This window comes from Heptranchias perlo, chromosome 5 (genome assembly GCF_035084215.1).
Source record: "Heptranchias perlo isolate sHepPer1 chromosome 5, sHepPer1.hap1, whole genome shotgun sequence".
Lineage (NCBI taxonomy): Eukaryota > Metazoa > Chordata > Chondrichthyes > Hexanchiformes > Hexanchidae > Heptranchias > Heptranchias perlo.
Window position 1 is genome coordinate 34,842,062 of NC_090329.1, and position 26,875 is coordinate 34,868,936.

At 44.1% G+C, this 26,875-nt stretch overlaps 1 protein-coding gene across 8 annotated transcripts in view; it reads left to right on the forward strand.

Moving 5' to 3' along the window:
* LOC137321684 (doublecortin domain-containing protein 2) overlaps positions 1–26,875 on the forward strand; it is a 170,648-nt gene that overhangs the window by 127,487 nt on the left and 16,286 nt on the right. For 5 of the 8 annotated variants that reach the window (XM_067984223.1, XM_067984222.1, XM_067984219.1 and 2 more), the window contains 4 exons: positions 5,923–5,988; positions 9,290–9,461; positions 14,084–14,187; positions 17,213–17,680. In XM_067984223.1, coding sequence (XP_067840324.1) covers positions 5,923–5,988; positions 9,290–9,461; positions 14,084–14,187; positions 17,213–17,680 — 810 coding nt within the window. The remainder of the gene's footprint in view (positions 1–5,922; positions 5,989–9,289; positions 9,462–14,083; positions 14,188–17,212; positions 17,681–26,875) is intronic. The other 3 variants (XM_067984226.1, XM_067984224.1, XM_067984227.1) reach the window with 3 other exon arrangements.

Here is a 26,875-nt window from a genome sequence, read left to right on the forward strand (position 1 = left end):
ACCCCCAAACCCATGTGCCCTAATCTTGTGTAACAAGCTCTTGTGTGGCACCTTATCGAATGCCTTTTGAAAATCTAAATATACTACATCCACTGGTTCCCCCTTATCTAACCTGCTAGTTACACCCTCAAAAAATTAAAATAGATTTGTTAAACATGATTTCCCTTTAATAAAACTGTGTTGACTCTGCTTAATCATATTATGATTTTCTAAGTGCCCTATTACTACGTCCTTAATAATAGATTCTAGCATTTTTCCTACTACTGATGTCAGGCTAACTGGCCTATCGTTCCCCATTTTCTCTCTCCCTCCTTTATTGAATAGCGGGGTTACATTTGCGACCTTCCAATCCACAGGGACCGTTCTAGAATCTAGGGAATTCTGGAAGATCAAAACCAATGCATCCACTATCTCTTTTAAAACCCTAGGATGTAGGCCATCAGGTCCAGGAGATTTGTCTGCTTTTAGTCCCATTAATTTCTCCAGTATTTTTTCTTTACTAATTTTAATTCCTTTAAGTTCCTCACTCTCATTCGACCGTTGGTCCTCCATGTTTTTTGTGACTTCTACTATGATGATAGACATAAATATTTGTTTAACATCTCTGCCATTTCCTTATACTCCATTATAATTTCTCCTGTCTCTGCCTCTAAGGGACCCACGTTTACTTTCGCTAATCTCTTCCTTTTTACATAACTGTAGAAGCTCTTACAATCTGTTTTTATATTTTTTGCTAGTTTACTCTCATTTTCAATTTTCTCCCTTTTTATCAATTTCTTGGTCGTCCTTTGCTTATTTCTAAAACCCTCCCAATCTTCAGGCTTATTACTCTTTTTGGCAACATTGTAAGCCTCTTCTTTTAGTCTGATACTATCCTTAATTCCTCTAGTTAGCCATGGTTGGATCATTTTTCCCGTGGATTATTAATAAGCAGTGGCGTTATTGAAGATAGTGGCTATCACTAGTTGTGTTAAATGCTTCCTTTTTTGGGAGAAACTATTAACATTTACTGTTGTGCTAAGGGAAGACCTTCCTCAAAAGGAGGAAAGTGATCAAAGAGTTCTCTACTTAATTGTCTGGTAAGGTTTACTTTGAGTTTGGTTAATTTGTTCTGAGAAAGGAGCACCGAATAACTTGTCTCACTGCAAATCAAGTCTGCTGAGTTGTATCAGAGGCTGGACTTACTGTCCATTGGCACAACTACAAATGACTTCATTCAGCAACACTGGCAGTCATGTTGTGAGCAGCAACACTAAGCATGTGAAATACATCATGATGCTACATAGCTGCAGACAGATACTGGAACAAGAATCAGATGTGTGAGATTCTCCTCTTTGGTTGGGATAGTGGCAGGGTGAGATTTAAGGATTTGATCAGGTAGATAGAGAGAAACTATTTTCTCTGGTGGGAGAGTCCAGAACAAGGGGGCATAACCTTAAAATTAGAGCTAGGCCGTTCGGGGGTTTTGTCCGGAAGCACTTCTTCACACAAAGGGTAGTGGAAATCTAGTACTCTCGCCCCCAAAAAGCTGTTAAGGCTAGGTCAATTGAAAATTTCAAAGCTGAGATTGATAGATTTTTGTTAGGCAAGGATAATATGGGTTACAGAACCAAGGCGGGTATATGGCATTAAGATACAGATCAACCATGATCTAATTGAATGGTGGCTCGAGGAGCTGAATGGCCTACTCCTGTTCCTATGTTCCTCTCTGACTCCACCACAATCCTGCCCCCTTTCCCTGGATCGGGGGCACCGGATATGCACAGTGGGCTCCCAGCAGGATTCCCACTACCAAGGTGGAGCCCGCCAGTGCCTGGCCACAAAATCCACAGTGATGCTGCAGCTGGATCGCCAGTGTGACGTCAGAGAAGACGGCCGGGCATTTAACGGGGCAGAAGATCCCTGAATTACAAGCTTCATGCCGCCTTCCCAGGGCAGTCACACGTACCAACAGTTACTGGGGCAGGTGGGAGAGAAATGGTTCAGGGATTTGGGCCCACCAGCATTTGCATGCCGTGTGTGTGGAAGGGGAAGGGGAGGGTGGGACTAGTCATAGTCCCTTTGAGGCCAGGGGAGGGTGGATGGAAGTTGAGATCGAGACAGTGAGGTGCTGGTAGACCTCATCACCTGATTTTGCCTCATTCTTGGTCATTATCCTGCCCCATTTCAAGTGGGAATATGGAGGAGAATCCATCTCAATCTGTACGTGCGCTTTTTAAGTATAAGACCTTCGGTAAAAATCAAGAAATCTATAAAATGTAATGACGGATTAAGCTGAATAACATAAGTAAAGTTCCTGTTTGAGCACCAAAATCTCTGGAGGGACTTGCCTCTGTATTTTTGTGAGTGATATTTTCTAGTGCAGATGTTATTAATGGGTTGAGTGCATGTATTCCTAAAAGGTATCACAACTCATCCACCTTAAGCATGCCAGAATATTCAGTTTGTTGATCTTTTCATATTGGATAGTGTTTTAAGAAAAAGTGGCTGGGTTCTTGACCTCTTTTGTAACCTATTCGATTCCCATTTGATAGCAATCAACATTGATATATGGATTAGAAATGTCACTTGATCGTGGTTTAACAATAACAACAAACATGTTTAATTTGATGGTGGGTAATTTAGCTATCAGCTACCTTGACAGTGCAACTCTCTAATATCTGGACAAAGGAATCCTCATAGCTTTGCAGGTCCCCTTAAAAATCTCACTGTGTCAACAGTGTCCATGATCCCTCCTTCTGACCTGTACTCTTTTGGATTATTTCTCCAGTTGGGTGAGGGATAAGTTAAATCTCTGTTTCATATTTTGTCACTATTTTGGGGTGTAAACTAATCTAAACACGGCACTAAATTTTCAAGACACAGGGGGTTATATTGAATAACCCCCGTTGGTTGCGATGCAGGCAGCACGTAACATTCGTGCACTGTGGCTGCAGGAAGGCACCAAGTTTCTCCAATGATGCACTAGAGGCCTTGGTGGAAGAGGAGGACAGACGAAGGGTCATCCTATATCCGTAGGGGGGCAGGAGGCCCTCCAGATATATGCTGAAGAGGCAGTGGGAGGCTGTGGTGGACGAGGTAGATGCCAGGAGCATCGCACCATGCACATGGATGCAGTGCAGGAAGAAGTTCAATGATTTGACACGAGTGGTCAAGGTGAGTGAGTTCAACTGTTATGTAGCATCTCCTACCAACTGCACCACTAGCCTTATCCACTGCTCCACGCACTACACCCCCCATCACCCACCTACCAACAAACTTTTTCAATCAGTACGCAACCCTGTGAATCAGATGCTGCATCTCACTCTCACATATTACCACACTTGCAAGCCGCACACCCACAACTCACAGGTCACACACACTGGCAGCTATTCAACCATGACAGCCACATCATCCAAACATCTTGCAGGATACTCACTGACACACTTCCCTCTTACTTGCAGGAGAAGGTGATGCACAACACTAGGCAGCAGGAAAGACATGGGGGAGGGCAGGCACGCCTGCACGTCCTCACCCCCATGGAGGAGACAGTGCTGTCTATCATTGGACGGGCCGTCGCTGAGGCCGTGACCACTGGCGGTGCTGGAGGGATCGATGATGAGGGTCTCTGTATACCTAATCCTCCTTCTCACTCCCCACTTCTCCCTCAGCCCACAATCTTTTCTGACTCACGTGCTGCAGATGGTGTGAGCACGCACGTCTTACTTTCTCCTCTCCACTCACCATAACTCAACCTGTGTCCCTTTGTCATTTCAGATAGCCAAGAAATGGAACCTGCTCAGTCAGAGGAGGCAAAAGAAGATGACAGTGCTGATGCAGACACACTGTCACTCGATCTTAAACTCGCAGCCACCAGCTCAGAGACTGACACTGCGCATATTTTAGAGGCTGGGATAGAGGAGGGATCTGAACGTGGTGAGACACCGGGCACAAGTGCACACGAGCCGGGACGGGGGGAACGGATACTGCAGGTGCCAGCTCGCCGGAGGGTGAGATCGCTCACTAGTTCTGCTGCAGAGGAGTCAGATGATGACTTACAGAAGAAGGCTGATGGGCGTACACAGCCAAATGCTTTGTGCACTGGAAAGCCTGCCAGAAAGCCTGCGCACAATGACAAGGGGCATGGAGGAGTCCAGTTCTAACTTGGCACAGGGCTTTATGTAGAAGTTGGAGCCCATCCTTTCCAACATGGAACAGGTGGTCACCTTTATCAGCACACCTGTGGAACCCACCATTATACAGCGTCTGATGACTGATGTCACAACTTCTGTTGCAGCACAAACATCTGCCATCCAAGGTCCGACTGCTGCTATCGTGACTCTGGGTTCCACTGTGGAACAGGGCTTCTGGGGCGTCACAGCAGTCCAGCAATCTGTTCTCCAGCAGAATTGCTGAGGTGTGCCCCGGGAGAGTGGCAGTGGTGCCATGGAAGATGAACCTGCTGTCCGCTTTCAGGACACAGCATTCCTGCTCCCACCCCTGCCACTCCACCAGTGCCCCTGTTGTTGCCTGTCAACAGCCAGACCAGACTGCTGCAGCCCAGGCCGAGATGATGCAGTCTGAAGCCAGGCCCTCCCAGCCCAGAGCTGCTCGAGATCGTCCTCCAAGGCCATCTGCACGCTGCTCAATAGAAGGTCAGCACCCTCCCACCACCCATGCTCCAACCACTGGGGATGCACCTTGTAGGAGCACTAGTAAAGGTATAGGCACACGGACAACAGGCAGTAAGGAATGCACAAGGATGAATTTGTTTGAATCATTTCATGTGTAAATCTATAAATGTGGCTATGAATTCGTACTTGGTGGTGGTTTTTATTTCTGTGATGAGCTGAGGGAGGAAGTGTAATCATAAGGAGGTCAATTTGATGGACATGTGGGAGAGGAAAGGTAAGGCTGTTGATGAATAGGGAGATGTCGTTGAGGTTACTGGTGTCGTCACTTTACTGACGTAGGTCAACGACGAGGTCACGCAGAGTCCTGGCAGACAGGTCCCATCTACCTTGTTGCCTCCCTGCCTCTTACTCTACTTCCTCCTCCTCCTCCTCCTCCCTCTTCTGGCAGCTTGTCCAGCTCTGCATGGCCTCTCTACATGCTCCCAATCATGTTCAATTCCCAGAGGTCACCCATGTCTGGAAGCAGCTTTGGTCAGCACACTATTTTAAATGCCACTAACAGTACTGTAAGACCAGCCAGACCACTCTATAGGATATTGCAACTTTCTTCAAGTATAGGAAGCTTCCAAAAACACATACAATTGCATCAGCAGCTTGAATAACTAATCCAGTAACTAACCTGTAACGCTTGTGTTATCCCTTCAAATACAACTGGGTGGGAGGTCCTTCATACTGTTTAAGTCTTGTTCAGCTGTGGGAGGATAAGACAATGCGTTGGCTGGAGTGAGGAGTTCCAAAATGCCACCGGCTGCTTCAAATCAGCGTTGCGCACTGATTTATGTCATAATCTCCCTACTCTACATGCTGCCGGCGTTCTTTAGGGGCGCGTGCACAAACGCCTTTACCAATATGGCGTCCTGCGCACGTCATGCAGGAAGTGTGTGCGCACACCTTGGATGCCATTTTCGGGGCTTAGGAGTCCGCATAACGCCAACAAAATGGGTGCTACATGGCCCAATTTCGCTCCCAACTAATTTTACTGCATTATATGTTCAACAGAGGGAGAAATTGCTAATGACTTTATAGAGGCAATATTGGGCCTTTAATCCTTGCTCCAGAGTAGAAACCAAAGTATATCTATAAGGTGCTGTAGCCTATGGCAATCATCAATGCCCTTTTGCTTAGTTTTGGAATAATGCAAACATTTTAATTTTCTCCATTGGCTTTTAGGACTTGTATGTTCCCTGTCCCAAAGTTTAGGCCTGTAACTCTGCTAAATTGCCATTAATTTGAATTTTTGTTTTCTCAGTTTGAGCTACATCACATATCCCATGGTGGATCAAGTGATTCTGGATTGTTGTCCTCTCCCCAACAGGTAAACTGGTTGTTGTCCACCAGTGGATTATTTTGGAAAACAGCAGTCCCACTTTTAGGCCTCATTATATAAGTACTGTACCAATGTTGTACATTTGTGGGATAGAAGGTGCTGAGTGCTAGAAACTTAGTGGGTGAAATTGGTCTACACCAGTAGCGTGAAGCGGGCTCATAGGCAACCCATTTTACACTGCGCCCAATTATCTTTTCCGTTGAAGTCGATAGCAAAGACCAATTTCACCACCTTAATGTTTTGACTCTTTCTGACCCGACACACCGTAATTTTGATTATAGATTATTGTTTGGTATTGACTCATTGGGACCAGAGTTTGAATCCAGCTCAGACTGATGGAACAAATGTTTCCCTTCTGGTAGCTGTAAAGATCCCATGTAAGGTGAATTGCGACATTCTTAACCAAGTTCATGGGTGTGAGTTCACATCACAAAACGACCATAATTCATCAATTTCATTCAGAGAAGCCATACAGTGGCTGTGTGAGATGTGGAAAAATTTACATTAGTGCAGGAGGGAGTACTGTTTTGACATTGGTGTTAGGACACATTGTGAGGGCTGTACGGAGACAGTTTTACTGTGCATCTGATCCATCTGATCCATACTATATCAAAGCTAAAATGTTTCAAGGTGACATTGGATATTGTTTCACTCTACAATACTGACATCTATCATTGTCTTTTTTTATCTCTGGAGCCTGGCTTTAAAATCAGTCAAGCCAGATGAGCTCAATGTCTCTTCTTTGTTAGATGTAAGGGAAATGATCTCAGGCGGTCTCATTCCAGTTCTTAAGGGTCATGAGGATGGCTGGTGTGGAAAGTACAAAACTCACACTGATGTAGTTAGAGTGCTTTTTAGAGGCTGGTGTAAGACTTGTTCAAAAGCATAATACTGCGGATGCTGGAAATCTGAAATAAAACCAGAAAATGCTGGAGAAGCTCAGCAAGTGAGGCAGCATCTGTGGAGAAAGAAACAGGGTTAACATTTCAGGTCGAAGACATAGCGCCAGAACTGGAAGATGTTAAAGAGTTAAAGTTTTTAAGCAAGTACAGAGCCAGGGAAAGGAGGGGAGGGAGGGGAGGGGAGGAAAGAACAAAAGGGAAGGTCTGTGATAGGGTAGAGGGCAAAAGTGATAAAATGACAAGAGGGATGATGGTGCAAGGCAAGGAAGGTGGTAATGGGGACAGGTTAAGAAACAAAAGATGGGTCTCGAGTAGTTGTAAATGGCAACAGCAGAACCATTATCAGCACTTGCTGTCCAACAAAATGGGAGCAGTGGTTATGATCTGAAGTTATTGAAATCAATGAGTCCGGAAGGTTGTAAAGTGCCTAAACGAAAGAGGAGGTGCACTTCCTTGAGCTTACATTGGGCTTCATTGTAACAGTGTAAGAGGCCAAAGACAGTGAAATCAGAGTGGGAGTGGGACAGGGAATTAAAATGATAAGCGACCGGCAGGTCAGGGTCACGTTTGCAGACAGAGCGGAGGTGTTCAGCAAAGCGATCTCCCGGTCTGCGTTTGGTCTCCCCAATATAGAGGAGACCGCATTGTGTGCAGCGGATACAGTATACTAAATTGAAAGAAGTACAAGTAAATCGCTGTTTCACCTGGAAGGAGTGTTTGGGGCCCTGGATGGTGGGAAGCGAGGAGGTGAAAGGGCAGGTGTTGCATCTCCTGCGCTAGTATGGGAAGGTGCCAGGGGAGGAGTGCGGGTGTTGGGGGTGATGGAAGAGTGGACCAGGGTGTCACGAGGGAAGCAGTCCCATTGGAATGCTGTAAGGGGAGGGGAGGGGAAGATGTGTTTGGTGGTGGGATCGCGCTGGAGGTGGTGGAAATGATGGAAGATGATACGTTGAATGTGGGGCTGGTGGGGTGGAAGGGGGGACCATATCATGGTTCTGGGAGAGAAGGGACGGGGTGAGGGCAGAAGTGCGGGAAATGGGATGGACGCAGTCGAGGCCCTGTCAACTACAGTGGAGGGGAATCCTCAGTTGACGAAAAAGGAAGACATATCAGAAGCACTGTTTTGGAAGGTGGTATGGTCAGAACAGATGCGATGGAGGCGGAGAAACTGGGAGAAGGGAATAGAGTGCTTACAGGAGGCAAGGTGGGAGGAAATGTAATCTAGGTAGCTGTGGGAGTCCATGCACTTATAATAGATATTGGTTGACAGCCTATCTCCAGAAATGGAGATAGAGAAGTCGAGGAAGGGAAGAGTCGGATATGGACCATGTGATGGCGAGGGAAGGGCGGAAATTGGAAGCAAAGTTGATGAAGTTTTCCAGTTCTGGGCGAGAGCAGGAAACGGCGCCGATACAGTCATCAATGTACCGGAAGAAGAGGTGATGGAGGGGCCCTGAGTAGGACTGGAACAAGGAATGTTCGACATAACCCACAAAAAGACATAGCTGAGACCCATACGGCAGCAACCTGTTGTTGGGGCTGAAAGATGCAACTTTTTCTCTCCTCTGTTTACACCTCTGTGAAGCACCTTGGGACATTTGTTCTACTTTAAACGTGTGATATAAATACAAATTATTGTTGTTGCTCACTCAGCACTTGATTGATATAACAGATTTGGTACATATTGACTACTAATACATGGTGCCTAAAATGCAAAAGCATTCCATTTCACAGTGCTGACAGACCCTCATGTTGCTGAGCACAATAAAGGTTGAAAATAGCAATGCTTTCTTGGTGAATTGTTGAGAGGAATTTATATTTTGAGAAGAGGTATGTAATCTTTGTGAACCCTTTCACATCCAAAAAAATAACTTTTTTTATGAAGTCATAGGAGGAAAACTATTTCCAGGCAACACAGAACATAACTCGAGCAATGTTATTGTTCTGGACTGTACTCCAAGTCTGCACCCCAATCCCCCTCCCCATCTCAGGTTCAATTAGAGTGACGATTTTTGTATAAATGGGGTAATGAAGAAATCAAATGGATCATTTTCTGCAAAGACTATTTTACAGCCTTGGGATTGTGGCACAGAGTGCCCTGTGCTTCCCGATGTAGTCAAGAGGTATTGCAAATGCTACGCTGCCATGATCAGTCAGTAAATCATGAGGTTGTCCAGTTCTATGATTGATAGACTGTTCCATGAGACAGTACAGGAATTAAGGGAAAATCGATGACTGACTACTCCCATGAGCTTTATGTATCATTAAAAAAAGATTAATGAAAAATGAATACGCAGTGCATAATTATTATGCAAGCTATTGTATCTGTTTTATGTAGAAATAAAAATTTTAAGAACATGGGAAATGTTTTTCTCCCTCATTTCTAGTCTGAAGGTGATAGCTCCCACTCTACAACAGATGGACAAGTGCTTATGGGACCTCCACAAACAGTCCAAGGGCAATCAAAAGATCTGGAAGCAAAGCCGTCTCGGGAGAAAAACTCCATTTTTCGTGCAAAGCCCATGAAGGTCAAACACCACAAACATTTGGCAGGATATGGTGAGTTTCAACAAATCTCTTGAAAACAAAATTAAGCGCATTTCATTTCTTAAAGTAGTTTTTTCCCAAAACGTTATTTCAGAAACACCTTCCCCTCACTGCCCTGTGGCAGAATATGAGAGGAAAAAGAAACGCACAATTTGTTTTGCCTTGCCCTTTACAGTATTTTAAAATGGTACTCTAGGTGATCATGCCAAGACTTCAATTTTACACTATTTTTAATGACACTAATGTTAATTTTAAAGTTACGGCAGGCTGCGGCCCAAGTGCTCCTGTGCCAGCAGTGGGGAGGGCCGACCTCGTCGGAAATTGAGAGGCGAGCTCTTCTCATTAATGGTAAAAGGCTTCCTGTAAAGTGGGCACTGCCAGCAAAACGCAGCAATCAATAACACTGTAGGAAAGGTTGATGAAGGAATTAAGGAAGTATGCAAAAAGGGCGACCTGCACATGAAAATAACCTAAAGCATGGAGCAATATGCAACGAAATCCCTGTGCAACCCCAGAACAAAAATAACTTTTGAATGTACTTTTAGAACAGAAAGGCAGCTGTAAGAATTGAACTACAGCAGGCCACAGGTCTTACTGATTTGCCCGTTTTCTATGGGGGCAGTGAGCAGCGGGATTGGAACTTGACCAAAGATTGTGACTTTTGGGGTGTGGGACCTCATTATTGTAACTTGTCCTCTCCAAGGAGGCTGATGTTGATTGGCAGGGCAACTTCTCTTTGACCCTGTTTGTACTGCACTCTAATCAGGGGAAGTGGAGCTCCACGTACGTTTACGGAATTGCACAGATAGAACCTGCTCACTGGCCTCCAAGTGCTGGTGACATTTTTTAAAGTTAGAGAAGAACAAGTAGAGGGTTACATGTCCTCAGACACATTAAAAAATGCACAGTCAGGTTGATTCAATATTTTAAAAAAAATCCGAATTTAATAAAATCCCACGTGAAATAATCTAAAAGCAGTTCTAACAGATTAGAATTAAAATGTCACAAAAGGATTAAAAATGGAATGCACTGCTTCAAAGGGTGGTGGAAGCAGATTCAATAGTAACTTTCAAAAGGCAATTGGATAAAGAGGAGTGGGACTAATTGGATAGCTCTTCCAAAGAGCTGGCACAGGCATGATGGGCTGAATGGCCTCTTTCTGTGCTGTAAGATTCAATGATTCAATTGGTTATTCTTTCTGCTGTTTTCAAACTTTCAACTTTTATGTTAAAGGCAGGTCATTACAGCCTGAATTCTTTAGATATTTTAAAGAGCTTGATTTTAACTCCTGGTGGGGGGGGGGGGGGCGTTGGGGGGGACGCGGCAAAGCAAGCAGAGTGCCCGTCCGGGAGGGGAAGCAGGCAGGCTCGGCCGATTTTAATGGCTGGGCCTCATTAGCATGTCACTTGTCAACTTCCCGACCAATAACATTTTAAAGTGAAACGGCAACCCCTGCTGGATAGTGATTGGGAGTGTGTGTGACTATTGAAAAGGGGGGCAGGTTTCGGTGGCCATGATGCTTCCTGCAGTCAAATAACCTGTCAACACTTATTGTCAAGGTTTGCACATGAATAATGGCCACTTGGGCAAGGTACTGGACAACAACCAGAACCTGTTGATTCGTACACCAGCCAGGAGTCAACATTGTGAGAAGAGGATATGGGGATTGGGCGGGAAAGTGATGTCGAAGATCAGCCATGATCTGATTGAATGGCGGAGCAGGCTCGTGGGGCTATATAGCCTATTCCTGCTCCTATTTCTTATGTTCTTATTTCTTATGTTCTTAGGAAGGGAAGGTGAAAAAATACGAAAGATAGGTGGCATGCTCTTGGTAGCAGACTCCTCCATGATCACTATCAATGCCATTTTCATGACAGGTTATCAGAAAGTGTGGCTCAGGCAGAGTGAGACAACAAATGTTAATTTGTCATTTGCTCTAGAGGTGAAATGCCACAGTGTTGGGCGGCTCTCTGACTCGAAGTCTAGGATAAATTTGATTAAACTCATCCCTTCGAGGCAAGGATGTTCTGAGTGACCAGAAATCGTAGGAGTTCCAATCATGACTTGGTTGGAATTAAATATTTGATAACTTGAACTGCTGGGCTGAAGTTCTTGAGCCTTTTTCTGGGTAAACTAATTGGTAGTTCAGTAGCAAAATTTCAGAAATACAGCATTCATATCCAGCCCTCTTCCCAAATCCTGTGAAATAACCGCCTCTATTGGGTGATCTTGATAATCCATATGTTGAGAACTGGATGGTTCTTTATATAAGGCTAGATAGAATATATTTTATCTTCTTTTTACAACTTTGAAAATTACAGGAGTTCCCTTGTTGCAATCAATAGAAACAGTATAGCAATTGTAAGCACTTAGTAGTGCTAAGTGTACTGTTCCTAATGGCTACTAATACTGAAATCCTGTGTGGAACAGTACTCTGGGAGAGAGGTTATTCCAGCCAACCTCTGGAGAGAGAAAACACACAAGATTTGATGCACTGAAGTCAAAAGTGTTTCATTCTTTGAAAATAAAGGGGCTGATAGTCCTCAATTTAATGCCTCTATGTGTGCTAGTTTCTGGGCATTAGCAGGAAAAGGGTGGTGATCTGTAACTCCATCCTATTTGTACTTGATGTGCCTCTCCTGTGCATCTCCTCAATTCCACTGCCTCTTAATACTGCTACAGACCTTTGGGTACTGCAGCACCGCACACAAGTTTTTGGTCCCGATTTGGAACGAGGGCCGATTCTCATCCAGTAGATCTGGCCTGGGGCTCATCAACATATTTAAAACTGCTGAACCTGAAGAAGCTGTCAGATTCAGCGAAGGTCAAGTCAGGTGCTTTGTGAAAAGTATGCACCCAAATTACGCTGGGGTGAAGTGAAGGGAGGAAAAGCAGGGCCGTCATTTTTTGTATTTTTGAGGTGTGTTGGTTATAATTACACCAGCATTACAATATAATTACATTACATAATAAAATATCTATAACCCCATGAATTCAAAAAACAAAGGGGCAGAGTTTCCTGTTCCTGCAGCTGGGAATATTGTATTGCTTGGGCACAGTGAATACAGGAAAATTAAGTTGGGAGGAGCACAAGTCCTTAAAGGAGCCTACCCAATTTTTCGTCCATTTAAATTAATCGACAGAAGATATGGTGGGCTCCATTAGGGATATGGGCTTCTCCCTGCCTGATTTTCCTGTATTCACTGCATGAGGGAACACAAAGCCCCAAGTACAGCAAAGTCTATAGGTATTCACTGAAGCAAACCACCTGTGATTTTTCTGGAAATAATTGGTGCCCTGTAAATCAAACTCTTAGCCTAACGCATACTGTGAAATTTGGAGAATGGAATGCAAGCCTGCATTGCTCTCAGAAAAGCTATAACATACTCAACAGGCAATTTTCCAGCATAGTAATCTTCTAGATCATTTAGATTTCCAGTATGATATAGAGGATGATGCTTTCTTCAGTAGAGCTCATCCCATAATTGCGGTATCTGATCTTGTTGGAATATTTCACCAAAGAAGTAACATGAGCACAGAATTATAGGGGTGAGATTCATATTGTCGATGATGTGATCAAGAGCGTTGGTGTGAGTACAGAAACGGTGATCATTTTTTGGTAAAATTACGGGTACAGCATAGTGGTTATGTTACTGGACTAGTAACCCAGAGGCCTGGTCTAATAATCCGGAGTTATGAGTTCAAATCCCGCCACGGCAGCTGCGGAATTTAAATTCAATTAATTAAATAAAATCTGGAATTAAAATACTAACATCAGTAATGGTGGCCATGAAACTACCGGATTGTTGTAAAAACCCATCTGGTTCACTAATGTCCTGTAGGGAAGGAAACCTGCCGTCCTTACCCGGTCTGGCCTATATGTGACTCCAGACCCACAGCAATGTAGTTGATTCTTAATCGCCCTCTGAAATGGCCTAGCAAGCCACTCAGTTGTAAAATCTCGCTACGAAAAGTCATAATAAGAATAAAACCGGACGGACCACCCGGCATCGGACCACTAGGCACCGGACACGACAAAGGCAAACCAAGCCCAGTCGACCCTGCAAAGTCCTCCTCACTAACGTCTGGGGACTTGTGCCAAAATTGGGAGAGCTGTGCCACAGACTAGTCTTCTTCGTCAGCACCTCCCAAACCCGCGACCTCTACCACCTAGAAGGACAAGAGCTACAGGCACATGGGAACAACACCACCTGCACGTTCCCCTCCAAATCACACACCATCCCGACTTGGAAATATATCGCCATTCCTTCACGTCGCTGGGTCAAAATCCTGGAACTCCCTTCCTAACAGCACTGTGGGAGAACCTTCACCACACAGACTGCAGCGGTTCAAGAAGGCGGCTCACCACCACCTTCTCAAGGGCAATTAGGGATGGGCAATAAATGCTGGCCTTGCCAGCGACGCCCACATCCCATGAACGAATAAAAAAAAACTTACACAGCGAATTTCATGTTCATGGTCTAAATTTAAAGGGACAGTGATTTTTCTGGCTTATTTCACTTTCACGTAGTAAATGGTATACCTTCACTGAAAGTATGATTACTACACTTAAAGGTAACATGCTTATATCTGTGCATGTGTAACAAGATGAATATTATGTTTATTTGGTTTAGAAGACAATGGTGTGTTTAAAGCTCAAGACACTCGGAAAGAAACCCAAGGTGCTGCTGAGGTGAGAGAAGATGCTGATATGAGAGTGGATCTACCTATTGATCAGGTTAGAATGTGTGCAATACTGTAGCTTTTGTCATTCTTTTGACATACATGGAGGGCTTTTTTTCTAGTCTGTCCATTCTGTAGATGCATAAAAAACATACATAATTCCATGTGTTTCACCAGATGGTGTTGGTAACTATCAACTAGCTATTTCTAAGCATTTTCATTTAATTTTTTTATCTGCTTTCTTTGGCAGTCTATGCATACATTTAACAATCCATTTAACCAAATTCCTTTTCAGGTTAGTCTGTTAGAGGAATCTACATCCTTGTTCCATGGTGATTTATTGGTTATTCCTTCTGAGATGCCTCACATTCCGATGCGGTTCTGTATCAGAATAGCCTAGTGGTCTTATGGGGTCTGAATTTGTGTTCCCTAGTGCTCTAAGAAGCCTCATTCACTTGCCTCTCCCCTGATTAGTCCTTAAATTTGGCCCATCTTTTTTTTGGTAGGAGGAGGATGTCTGGATCCATTTAACAGAAAATAAATTATTTTTTTTGTTTTACTAAGGAGTTGAAATTGCGTGTTAGTATAGGTTATTAAATACAAATAACTGGAAGTGATTGCTGTTTCCAAACAAGGACCACTACCTCCGCTTGACATTCAACGGCATTACCATCGCTGAATCCCCCATCACCAACAACCTGGGGGCTCACCATTAACCATATATAGTAAAATGTGTATTTCTCAACTTATCAGAAAATGTACAAGACAGCCACTCTTACTACTTCAGTTGTATACATCAGTCATTAAGTGAGATCCTACTGGTTGGAAAACATCTCAAGTGGATAGAACAATGTTCAAGCACATCTTCAGTTCCTGACCAAGCATCTGGTGGGGAAATATTGTTGCTGCATGAAATGTGGAAATACAACATTTAGTTCCAAAAGTTGCCAGACAGCAGACGAGTTATAAATATGTCTGAAAGAATTTGCAAGCCCTCCTTTTTCAATTTGATCCACGTGTATTTTACTGGACAATATTTATTTATTTTAGACCAAGACAAAATGCCCTTCAGTTTGCTGCACGTGCAAAATAATTTATCTGCCCTGTTCCTTTGATGAAGTGGTCTGGGGTAACCGTGATTGTAAATGGCTTTCTGCACTCCATCATCTAACACGGCATTGACTGTGATGGATGCAGAACATATACCATGGTCTAATAATTAATTCACATTGAAGTCATGTGCAAATTTAATTGAATTTTTATGTGCACCAAATTGATGGGGTAGCTATTAGAAGTTATGTGTCTCTCAAGAGTTGCACTATACCTTATGAAGCAATTTTTAAATTGTAAGTACAGTACTAATCTTTTTTAAAAGAAACACCATGTGAAAATACATTTTTCAACATAATTATTTCATAATGTCATTTTTTGTTGATCTAAAAGATTATTTTGCAATGTATGGTTTCACAAACAAGATATTTCAAACAAAGTATAAATTGCCTAACAAATCTATATATACTGTAGGTTTAAAGAAAGTGCGCATTGAGCGGCATTGACTAAAGAGATTTCCCCCCTCCTGCCTATTGCTTACAAATAGTGAAATGATTTGTTGGCTGAATGAATAATTTGTTAACCCACAAGAAAAGGGCTCTGGTTATTTTTTTAAAAAGAAATTTAGTTGAACAGCTAAGCCCATAGATCAGGACATTATGGGACTGATTATTCTGGGCTCTCAGTGCTTAGCTGCTAAATAGGAACAAGTGTGCTGCATGTGTCTAGTCCCAGTTGCACCTGGATTTCCCCTCCTGGGTCATTTAAGCCCCATTGCAGGTCTGCCCTCTAGCAGGGCTTAGAGCCGGCAGCAGGGGAAGTCAAATCAGGAGCAGCTGCAGTCCTCTCACGTCTACAGCTGCTTCTCTGGCCTCGGAGATTGGCAGCCGTGACGTCCCAACTGTCCATTAAAATTCTTGGGAGAAGGATTTTAAAAAATATAATACAGCGCTCACCTGCAGACCTTCGGCCTGCCTTGGCAGCCCTGAGGAGGTCAGGGGCAAACCAGCTCTTTCTGGGTGATCCTCTGTTAGGCCACCCATGCGCTTGGTGCCCAGCAAGCCTCACATGCAGCACTAGAGTCGGAAAGCTGGGAAAACCTTCGCCCACCTCATTAGTTTGGTTCTGTCTGGACTGTGCCTCCTACAGGTACAGGCCTGGCCCTGCTCCCATGGAAAAGCCCTGACAATCCTGGAGCGATGCTAAAGGGATGCAGACCTGGCGATTCGGGTCTCTGCCCATTTTTCCTGGCTCTTGTGCCTGCAGAATGTCCAGTTCCTAGGCGCAAGGGCCAGGAAAATCGTCCCACACGAGGGTAAAATGGTAGGAGCAAAGACGGGATAAATCAAGAAGCATTGATGCCAAGTTTGGATATTAAAAACCTGAATTGTAGGAGGAAGGGAAGAATGAGGGCAGTAAGAATTTTCACAGATTTGAGTTCCTAGTTAATGAATGAGTTTGAGTATGAGACAGTGTGAAATGTTATGACTTCAACACAGCAGGGGTAATTCCGCATTCCCGCGCTCCCAGCAGAGAGCACTCACCGGAGTCACAGAATCGAGGTTCTAATACTGCAGCCCTAAATCCGACAGGTGCTTCCTGTGAGCACAGGTCCACTCTAGTAACTTGGGATCATGAAATGACCCCCAGTGAGAAGGCAGGAAGAAGGAAGATGGCACATTTGGGGCTTAGGAGGAACAAGAGAGAAAAGTTTAGAGGAGCAGTGACCATAGTACCATTGATACAATAGTGAAAACAAGAAAGATTGTAATGGAGAGTAAGGTTAAGGAATAAAAGTGATAGAGAAAGATTTCCTATTAGATTCTAAGCTTTTTCTTGTTTCCTGCCCAGCTGCAACCCAGTAGGCTTAATGATGGAGCACTTGATGCTCAACCTGAAGGTTGTGATTTTAAATCATGCAGATTATTGAACACTCAATCAACTAGAATTGTAAGGATCTCCATTTGTAGACTATGACAATGGAAATGTAATTTCTAGCCTAGCAAAAATAAATGTGTTTCTTTTTCCAGGTCCAGGCTGAAATTGTTCATGAAGAAGAAATACCACCTTATGATAACATTACATCTACAACTAACCATAAAGAAGACCTGCATCATGGAGTAGAAGGTTATGGGAATATAAAAGAGCAATGGAATGATCCAAATGGGTGGACAGGAGATGAGGATGGATTAGTTGAAAATGTAAACGAATACAGTAAAACTAAAGAGGATAGCCTGTCCAATAATCTTGATCGTAACACCAGAATACTAGGAACTTCAAATGCATTACCTTCAGCAACAGATGGACTTCATAGCCAACTGGAGGATCCAAGGAAAGAAGACTCTAGCCCAGCCCATGATGACTACATTGCAGGTGTGGCTTCAGAACAAAAGAGCTTACAGTCTGGTCAGAAAGATCCGGGATCACATGAATCTGAAACATGGCACGAGCAGGCAGAGAAGCAAGAGCACGTTGATGAAGTCTCAGAGTTAGAAAAGGTTAGCAACGAAAAGGACTTTAATGACCTGCATTTGCACTATAAGTATGCAATGGTTAATTGTTGCGATGGAGTTTTCATTAAGAATGTACAGATGGTGCTTTTTAAAAATTGTTTATATATTTTGAGTCAAACAAATTGTGTGAAGCCACAAAAAGCAAAACACAAGTAACTCAGTAACATTGTGTAACCAATCACAACCTTTTGGGAATAAAAGAGTACAATTTGGCAGGTTTGTTTCTTATTAGTGACATTAATCTTAGGTGCAGATAAAGAGAGGAAAAGTTTAGTAATGTAAAATTGAAGACCTAACAGGGATCTGGTTGTGGTACTCTTCAAAGAGGTACTCAAACCTTTAATGAGACCAGGAATTGGAATGTCGAAAGAGGCAGGTTACTCTACTGTTCCTGGGTTATGGGACAGAATATTTAGTAAACAGTTAGAAAATAATGACCATAAACATTATAAACAGTACAGAACTTCAATTATGACTTTTTTTATTCTGTACATATCAAAATGTCTGATCCATTTTATAATGGCCACTTCTAATGTTACATTATAACATTATATTTAAACTCTCTTACATTTTTGTAACATATTTAACCTTCTTCGAATATACTCTGATTATGTCACTTATACAGGACAGATCATGGTGTGGATTAGTAAAAGGCTGTTGATTGAGAATCTATTGATTTTAGTTGTCAAGGAAAGCTTAATCTTTGGGGGGAGTTTTAACCTTACTCGCCCGGCGGAAACAGAGCAGGTGGACAGTTAAAATGCCTGCCCCGCTCATCGCTGACGAATTTCTCCTGCTCTTCCCGGGTCCACATTCAGGTAAGTATTTTTACATTTTAATTTTCTTTAAAACTGTCCTTTTTGGTAGCAGCCTCCCATTAAGGACCACTGGTTAGGCCATATGTATACTTGGTTATTTCTGAATGCAGTCGGCCCGGACTTTCAGGTTGCTTCAGGTGCAGGCCCTGAACGCCTATACTTCAGCCTTTAGCAATATGACGGGCGGCGCACTTCTGGTGCGGAATACATGCGTGTATTCTGCCCGCCATATTGGACACTTAGGCACCTGTTTTATGCTTGTAAAATGGGCGTGGTATCAACAAATTTCTAGGCCCAAGTGTTTGAGAAAGAAGCTGAACCATAAGCGAAGAATATGGTCTGGATTTTCCTCTGGAGCAGTTTAATCTCCGGAAGTTCGGGGTGGGACTTACGCCCACTGCGCTGACCCATTTTCCTGGTTTGTGCCTTATTAAATAGGGTGGGCTCCTGGTGGTATCTCTGCTTTATGGAGGAAGTCCACCACTTCCAGCTGAGGAAATGCAGTGGTGCTGCAGTGGAGAACTTGCTGCAGCTCCCCAACGTGGGTGGAGAGAGTTTACAGGGGAATGAAGCCCCTGAAGACTGTACTGGAATTTTGTGAAACGGTTCTTAAGGAGCTCACATCAAGGATTCTGGTGTGAGGGGGGCAGGACAGCGAGAGATGTGGACATAATCTGCTCTTCTCCCTGATACAGTGACCTATCTTCCCATAATTGCTCCAGCAAGTAACGCCACCTTTCTTCTGGTCTTACTTGGGGTTGGCAGTACAGTGACAAGAAGGCTGGTAAATTGGCTGGTTTCCCTATCCCCGGTCCCTGCCATCGTTTAAATGTGACAGAACAGTCAAGGGTTAAGTGGCTGAAATCCCTGTTGCAGGGAAGGGGGAAGAAAAATCTGAATCACCACAATCAGGAGTGGGGATCCAGTGAAGGCCTCCATGATCCATTTTCAATGCTCTGCCACTTCTATAGCACCTGATTTTGGACAAAATAGCAGGGGAAAGTCTAGCCCTTCATGTCTGTGTGGCATATACTGGGTCAGTCTCTCGCCTCATTAAGTATTAGAGTGATTGGGAATGATTTTAAACCCCAAGAACGGGTGAGTTGGGGGTGGGTGGGAGTTGAAAATAGTTGTTTTTCTGGGTCGCGACCGCAAAATGTTTGGACTTGGCATTCCCAGTGGGAAGCCTGTAATTTTCCGCAGAATGTTAAACCTGGAAATAAAGCCAGGTTGCGGTCGTGACCCAAAAAACAACTATTTTTAACTCCCACCTGCCCCAACCCACCCGTTCTTGGGGTTTAAAATCACCCCCTTGTGCCTGCCATGAAGGTGCCTGGAAGAGCACTACTCTACAACACCTGGTGGAGAAGTTTTAACAAAGGGCTCATGGAATAAAATTCTGTGGGATTGTCAACGGGCCCTGACCTTTTCTAGATTGAAGATTTTTTTATTGCCAGCTGGATCTCACTGACTGACCCTGGGGAGTCAAGCTACTGATTCCTTTCCTGGGATAATTCATTTGAAGATGGGGAGGGGGTTGGAAGGGAGGATGAGTTTGGATAGGTAGCGTGTAGATTCTTGTTGGTTGGCCTATATTTTGTTTTTAATTTAAAAAAAATCTTGCTTCTGTTTTGTTTTTGCAACCTTTTACCTAAATACATTTCATACTTCCAGGTCATCATACCTTTGCCATGGGAATATCTAGAGTATTTTCAACTTGTTCTTTGCAGCAGATATTCCATTCTTCAATATTTAACACTGTCATCTGTCATGTTAACAATCATAAAAATGATTAGAATTAAAATCATGTTTGCAGATGACACAAAGCTTGGAAATGTACTAAACAGTGAGGAGGATAGTAGCAGACTTCAGGAGGACATACAGACTGGTGAAATGGGCAGACACATGGCAGATGAAATTTAACACAGAGAAGTGTGAAGTGATGCATTCTGGGAGGAAGAATGAAGAGAGGCAATATAATCTAAATGGTACAATTTTAAATGGGATGCAGGAACAGAGAGATCTGGGGGTTCACATACACAAATCTTTGAAGGTGGCAGGACAAGTTGATAAGGCTTTTAAAAAAGCATATGGGATCCTTGGCTTTATAAATAGATGCATAGAGTACAAAAGCAAGGAAGTTATGCTGAATCTTTGTAAATCACTGGTTAGACCCCAGCTGGAGTATTGTATTCAATTCTGGGCACCACACTTCAGGAAGGATGTCAAGGCCTTAGAGAGGGTGTAGAGGAGATTTACCAGAATGGTACCAGTGATGAAGGACTTCAGTTATACGGAGTCACTAGAGAAGCTGGGATTGTTCTTAGAGCAGAGAAGGTTAAGGAGAGATTTGATAGAGGTGTTCAAAGTTATGAGGGGTTTTGATAGAGTAAATGGGGAGAAACTGTTTTTATTGGCAGGAGGGTCGGTAACCAGAGGGCACAAATTTAAGATAATTGGCAAAAAAATCAAGGGGGGAAATGAGGAGAAATTTTTTTTACGTAGTGAGTTGTTATGATTTGGAATACGCTACCTGAAAAGGTGGTGGAAGCAGATTTAATAGTAACTTTCAAAAGGGAATTGGATAAATACTTGAAAAGGAGAAATTTTCAGGGCTATGGGGAAAAAGCATGGGAGTGGGACTAATTGGATAGCTCTTTCAAAGAGCTGGCACAGACACGATGGGTCGAATGGCCTAATGTGCTGTATGATTCGAGAATTCTATGATTCTATGTCATAACATGCTGGTCACCCATGTAATAGTTTGAACAGAGTTGATAAACCTATGGAAAAAGCTGTTACAGATTGTTCTAATTAGGTATTAGCATCCTGCCATCACTTCAAATTCACTCTGACTGTATTTTGTGTTGGATACCTATAATTACTTCCTATAATTCTGTTTTTATGTTAAGCATTAAAGTCTAAATCAACTGGGACAAGGTTGGCTACAGACAGTAGTTATATTGTACTAAAGCCTTGCAGCAGCTCTCAGCTAATGAATATTTTGGTGGCTAGCAACATTCTGCTTTTTGTTAGTGGTTTTAACCTTATTTACTATTTGATCAGTTAATGAGGTAAGAAATAATTTCTTTAACAGAGATTTGCATAAACTGATTGTGTATTTTATTTTTTGTTTTACTCCATATGCCCTAATGTCCTAGAGATTGTAAACTTGTGTCATAATTATTAAGCAACCCTTTTTTGTCATACTTAGGTTCTGGTTGCATTCCTCCATAGTCACCTCCCCTCTCGCTGCCACAGCAGTCTTTCTGAGTAATAAGGGACTATAATTGATTGAATTTTGAGAAGCTTGAAGCTCTAAAAAATGATCAACTGTGGAGCTCCATTATCGTAGGCCTAGAGCGTAACCAAGGCTTAATTGAGACTAAGATTTGTGATTGGAAAAAGGTTTAGGTTAGACACCAGACAGGTATTGACGCACAAGTGGGAGAAGAAAAGGTAAGTGGATTGGACTAGCCATTGCAGGATGCCTACTATTTTCTTCTGTAAAATGTAGTTTTACTTTGAACAAGACCTTCCCTCCATCATAAGGTCAGAAATGGGAATGTTCGCTGATGACTGCACAGTGTTCAGTTCCATTCGCAACCCCTCAGATAATGAAGCAGTCCGAGCCTGCATGCAGCAAGACCTGGACAACATCCAGGCTTGGGCTGATAAGTGGCAAGTAACATTCGCGCCAGATAAGTGCCAGGCAATGACCATCTCCAACAAGAGAGAGTCTAACCACCTCCCCTTGACATTCAACGGCATTACCATCGCCGAATCCCCCACCATCAACATCCTGGGGGTCACCATTGACCAGAAACTTAACTGGACCAGCCATATAAATACTGTGGCTACAAGAGCAGGTCAGAGGCTGGGTATTCTGCGGCGAGTGACTCACCTCCTGACTCCCCAAAGCCTTTCCACCATCTACAAGGCACAAGTCAGGAGTGTGATGGAATACTCTCCACTTGCCTGGATGAGTGCAGCTCCAACAACACTCAAGAAGCTCGACACCATCCAAGATAAAGCAGCCCGCTTGATTGGCACCCCATCCACCACCCTAAACATTCACTCCCTTCACCACCGGCGCACTGTGGCTGCAGTGTGCACCATCCACAGGATGCACTGCAGCAACTCGCCAAGGCTTCTTCGACAGCACCTCCCAAACCCACGACCTCTACCACGTAGAAGGACAAGGGCAGCAGGCGCATGGGAACAACACCACCTGCACGTTCCCCTCCAAGTCACACACCATCCCGACTTGGAAATATATCGCCGTTCCTTCATTGTCGCTGGGTCAAAATCCTGGAACTCCCTTCCTAACAGCACTGTGGGAGAACCTTCACCACACGGACTGCAGCGGTTCAAGAAGGCGGCTCACCACCACCTTCTCGAGGGCAATTAGGGATGGGCAATAAATGCCGGCCTTGCCAGCGACGCCCACATCCCGTGAACGAATTAAAAAAAAGAAGTACTCCCACTAGACTTTCAATTTTAATTTCCATAAAGTGAAAGTAAATAATTAAACGACAGAACTGCCGCCTTTCCCCATGTTTTTCACCATGATTCAGACCGAATAATATCCATCGGAGTTCATTTTAGGGCAGTAGCCCTGATTTTCCAAGCCCACATATAGTGCGAAGAGCTTGCCTGGTCAGATTTTCCAAGTTGGTCTTGTATTAGAATGGGGTTTATGCATGTGAAAAATGTGCACAGGGAGTGAGGCCTTATTGTTGGTTGTCTGCCAATAGGATAATTGGGCTAGTCAGCAGCTCTTAAAGGGTTGTAGCTAGCTAATAAAGAAGGTGGCCATGGGAAACATGTCAGCAGTCAGCATTAAAGCTTTGGAGGTGCTGTTGCAGGAGATGTGACAACGGAAGGTTTCAATCTTCAGGGCAGGAGGCCACCACCTCTTCCCCACAAAAGAAACAAAGGTGCAAGGGGGGAGGAAGTTGCCCAATAAGTGATTGCTGTGTCTGAAGTCAAGTGGATCTGCATACGAATGCAGAAGGAGTTCTGTGGCGTCAGAAGAAGTCCCAAGGTAGGTGTATTCATTGAAATGTACATGCATACTCGTTCATCATACAAGGTGTAGTCCCAGCTGTAAAGGTTCCACACTCTACTGTGCCCTTGGCACCACACATTTTCATTCTATAGAAGCTGCCATCACCAAAAGAGAACTGGCAGGAAAAGCAGCATGCAGATTACTGGGAGAAGTTTGGGCTGGGGAGGGAAGTGCTCAAGACAAAAGGGTCCCTTTTCCATTGGTCATTCACAAACTAACGTGCTCATCAATATGCTCTGTTTCCAGGTCTCGGCTACCCACAGCCTTATGGAGTGAATGAGAACAAGAGATGGGCCAGCCCAACTAAAGCAGCTGACAACCTGTGAGGAGATAGCATTTGCCCAATGTGGCCAAAAGCTGTGGAGGCATTGGAGAGAACAACTTTGGAGTCGATGTGGCACCACTCAGCAAGTATCCTCCATTTGTTATGATCCTTCATATTGTTACTGCCTTACCCAGTCCTCACAACGGGGCCGACATATGCTACTCAGTTGCATGAAGCACTAAATTCTTATCACCTTACCTATCTTGGAAGCCATTGTCTGGGGGATGCATTGTAAATTGTACTGCCTTTTTTTCATGATGAGGAGGGAGTAGTGCCACCAGCACAAGCACTTGACAGAACATTGCGACAAGCACTCCACCTGCCCCTAGCACCAACACAGATACTAGCAGCCAGGTAAGTATATGTTAGTGAGTTGGATGAAGGGGCACTGGGTGAAATACAATGCACAGATAAGGAGGACAAGTGACGGTGGCAGGAACGAGAGATGAATCAGTTGGCCAGCCTATTAGCCGATACTATCTGTCAGCAGCATGGGCAAGGGGTTGGTATCCTACTGGTCCTGCTTTCAGAGTTTAATGCAGAAGCAGAAGGATTTCAGAACATCCTTTGAGCACATTATCAGCAGCCTGCAGTATTTGTCAAAGAATGTGCAGGAACACCTCAGACATCGCTACAGTTTCACAGGAGGAATTTATTGAAATGCAGTGTAACTATGGAGCAAGTGGCATTTTCATTGCCTTCTGTAAGGGAGCCCCAAAGCAGCGGGGGACCATGTTCTCTGTGCTGTGGCTGAGACTTTGGACACCCAGTTACAAGACTCACTACACTATTGTCTAGAATGAATGCTTTGTTAGGACTTCACCGCATTGGAGATTGCTCTCTTGCAGATCGTGAGGCATTCAGCTCAGTGGCTCTGGCTCAAAATGCATAGCGAGGAGAAGGTCCAATGAAGTGGCCTCCTCTCAAGGAGACCACAGAAGATCCCTCTCCAGCTAGGCCTCTTGATAGACTGAGGAGCTGTCCGAAAGCAAGCAGATTTTTGAAGCCACAGCATGAGTGCATGTAGCTTCAGCTGTTGCAGGGACATTGCATCACCCTGTATCTGGAGGATCCAGGCCATGACCAACCCAACACGGCTGCAGCTCCCCACACCAACCTGCCACCAAAGTTGCTCCTCCCAATTGGGGAGCACTTCCTCACAGTCTAAGGTTAAGGAGTAAGATAAACATACCTTGTGAAAAAAATCAAGGGGAAACATGGGTGTTGAGCATAGGAGTTTTTGGAGAGATAGAAATAAATGCGGATAAATGTAATTTCCTGTTGCATGTAGTGTTCTTTTTGGGGTGTGGGTTTGAAAAGTCCTTACTGATAGTATGGTACAGAACCTGGGAAGATCACTTTGAGTGCTTGGAATGTGCGTGCTTACATCATTGATCCACAGCTGCACAGTGCCAAAAGTTGTCCTTCACTGAAAGTAGTTCGCAATCAGTGGACATAGTTTCGACTTTGGACAATAGTGTAAAACGGGCGACATCAGATCAGCCGCCGTTATACATCTCTCCCGATTTTCATTTCCATTGACTTCAGTCGGCAAAGATGTATAACGGGCAACTGATCCGATATTGCCCGTTTTACACCATTGCCCAAAATGAGTCTCAGTCTACTTGCCTGCCTGCACATCAACCTCCTCCTCCTCTACCTCCTCTTTGTTCTGGAGAGGATGACATTGGGTCTCTGGTCAATCTGTGCTACCTGTATCCCAAAACCTCTTTAGATTGCAAAATTGTGAAGCATGCAGTCAGTGATGCTGATGCTCACGTTGGCTGGACTGTACAGCAGCATCCTGCTTGACTGGCCCAAATGGTAGAACTGTTGCTTCAGCATGCTGAAGGTATGCTCTACATTAACTGATAGTGGCATGGGCCTCATTGTATTACTGCTCTGTCGCTCAGTGTGTGGTGAATGTGTGTGTGTGTGTGTGTGTGTGTGTGTGGTGGGGGGTGCGGTGAGAGTTCCAGATTAGTGTTACTGGCCAAAATACAAAGTGTAGCTCTGGCCTCTAAAAAGGCAGCTGGTCATTCAGTGGAGTCCCTCAAATAGTTTCAACATGGTGGACTGCCATAGAGTAAATGAGTCATGGCTGCTCCCTTGCCTGGGAAATAAGCATGTTTATGCAAAGTTATATTTCTGTGGTCACTAATCACGTCGGCATTTATAAAGTGAAAGGTCTTCCTGTTTGTGAAAGCCGTGGGGTTCTCATGTGGAGGCCTGAAGGCTACATGGGTTCCAGCAATAACACCCTGCACTTGAGAAAATCCTGCCAGTCTGAAGACTTTCTGAGCCCTCTCAAGCTGTTGGGTTATTTCCCCCTTGGAAAGGGATACGGGTGCTACCCCTGGCAACATGACATCTGTGACTCATACGTCTGTGTATAGCCTACCAGCTGCCATTCTTTTCTGTGGGCTGGAAGAATCCTGTGACATAAAAATTTAAGGCGATTATCACCTTCACAGCTCCGGGTAATACTGTTGTATTCTCGGGGACCATCTTCCTGCAGTAGGTAGCATAAGCCAATCACTGTGTTGAAGTGGAAACGATAAAAACAGGGTAAAAATGGGCATTGGTTTTTGGGCTCTTCAGCGGTCTATCCAGAGGTGCTTAAAAGGACTGCTGCAGGCTGCCACCAAAACGGTAATTATTTTCTTTTAAATTTATCCTTATGAGGAGCTAGGAGGAGCAGTACCCTGGCCCGCACTAGGCCCCCTCTGTACTCCTCCCACCTGCCAAGGGCTGCAGCTGGCAAGGCAAAAAGCATAATTGGTCCTCTTTACTGGCAAGCTGTCTCTGGATGCTCAATTGGCATCCACAGCCCGCCATAAATATGCTGATGAGGCCCAAGGCCCAATTTCGGCCGAGCCTAGGGCGTCTGGCTTCTGGTGCGCATTCCAAGAGCACCAGTCATTCTGTGCCAAAAACAGGCCAAAACGAATTTCTAGCCCATTGTC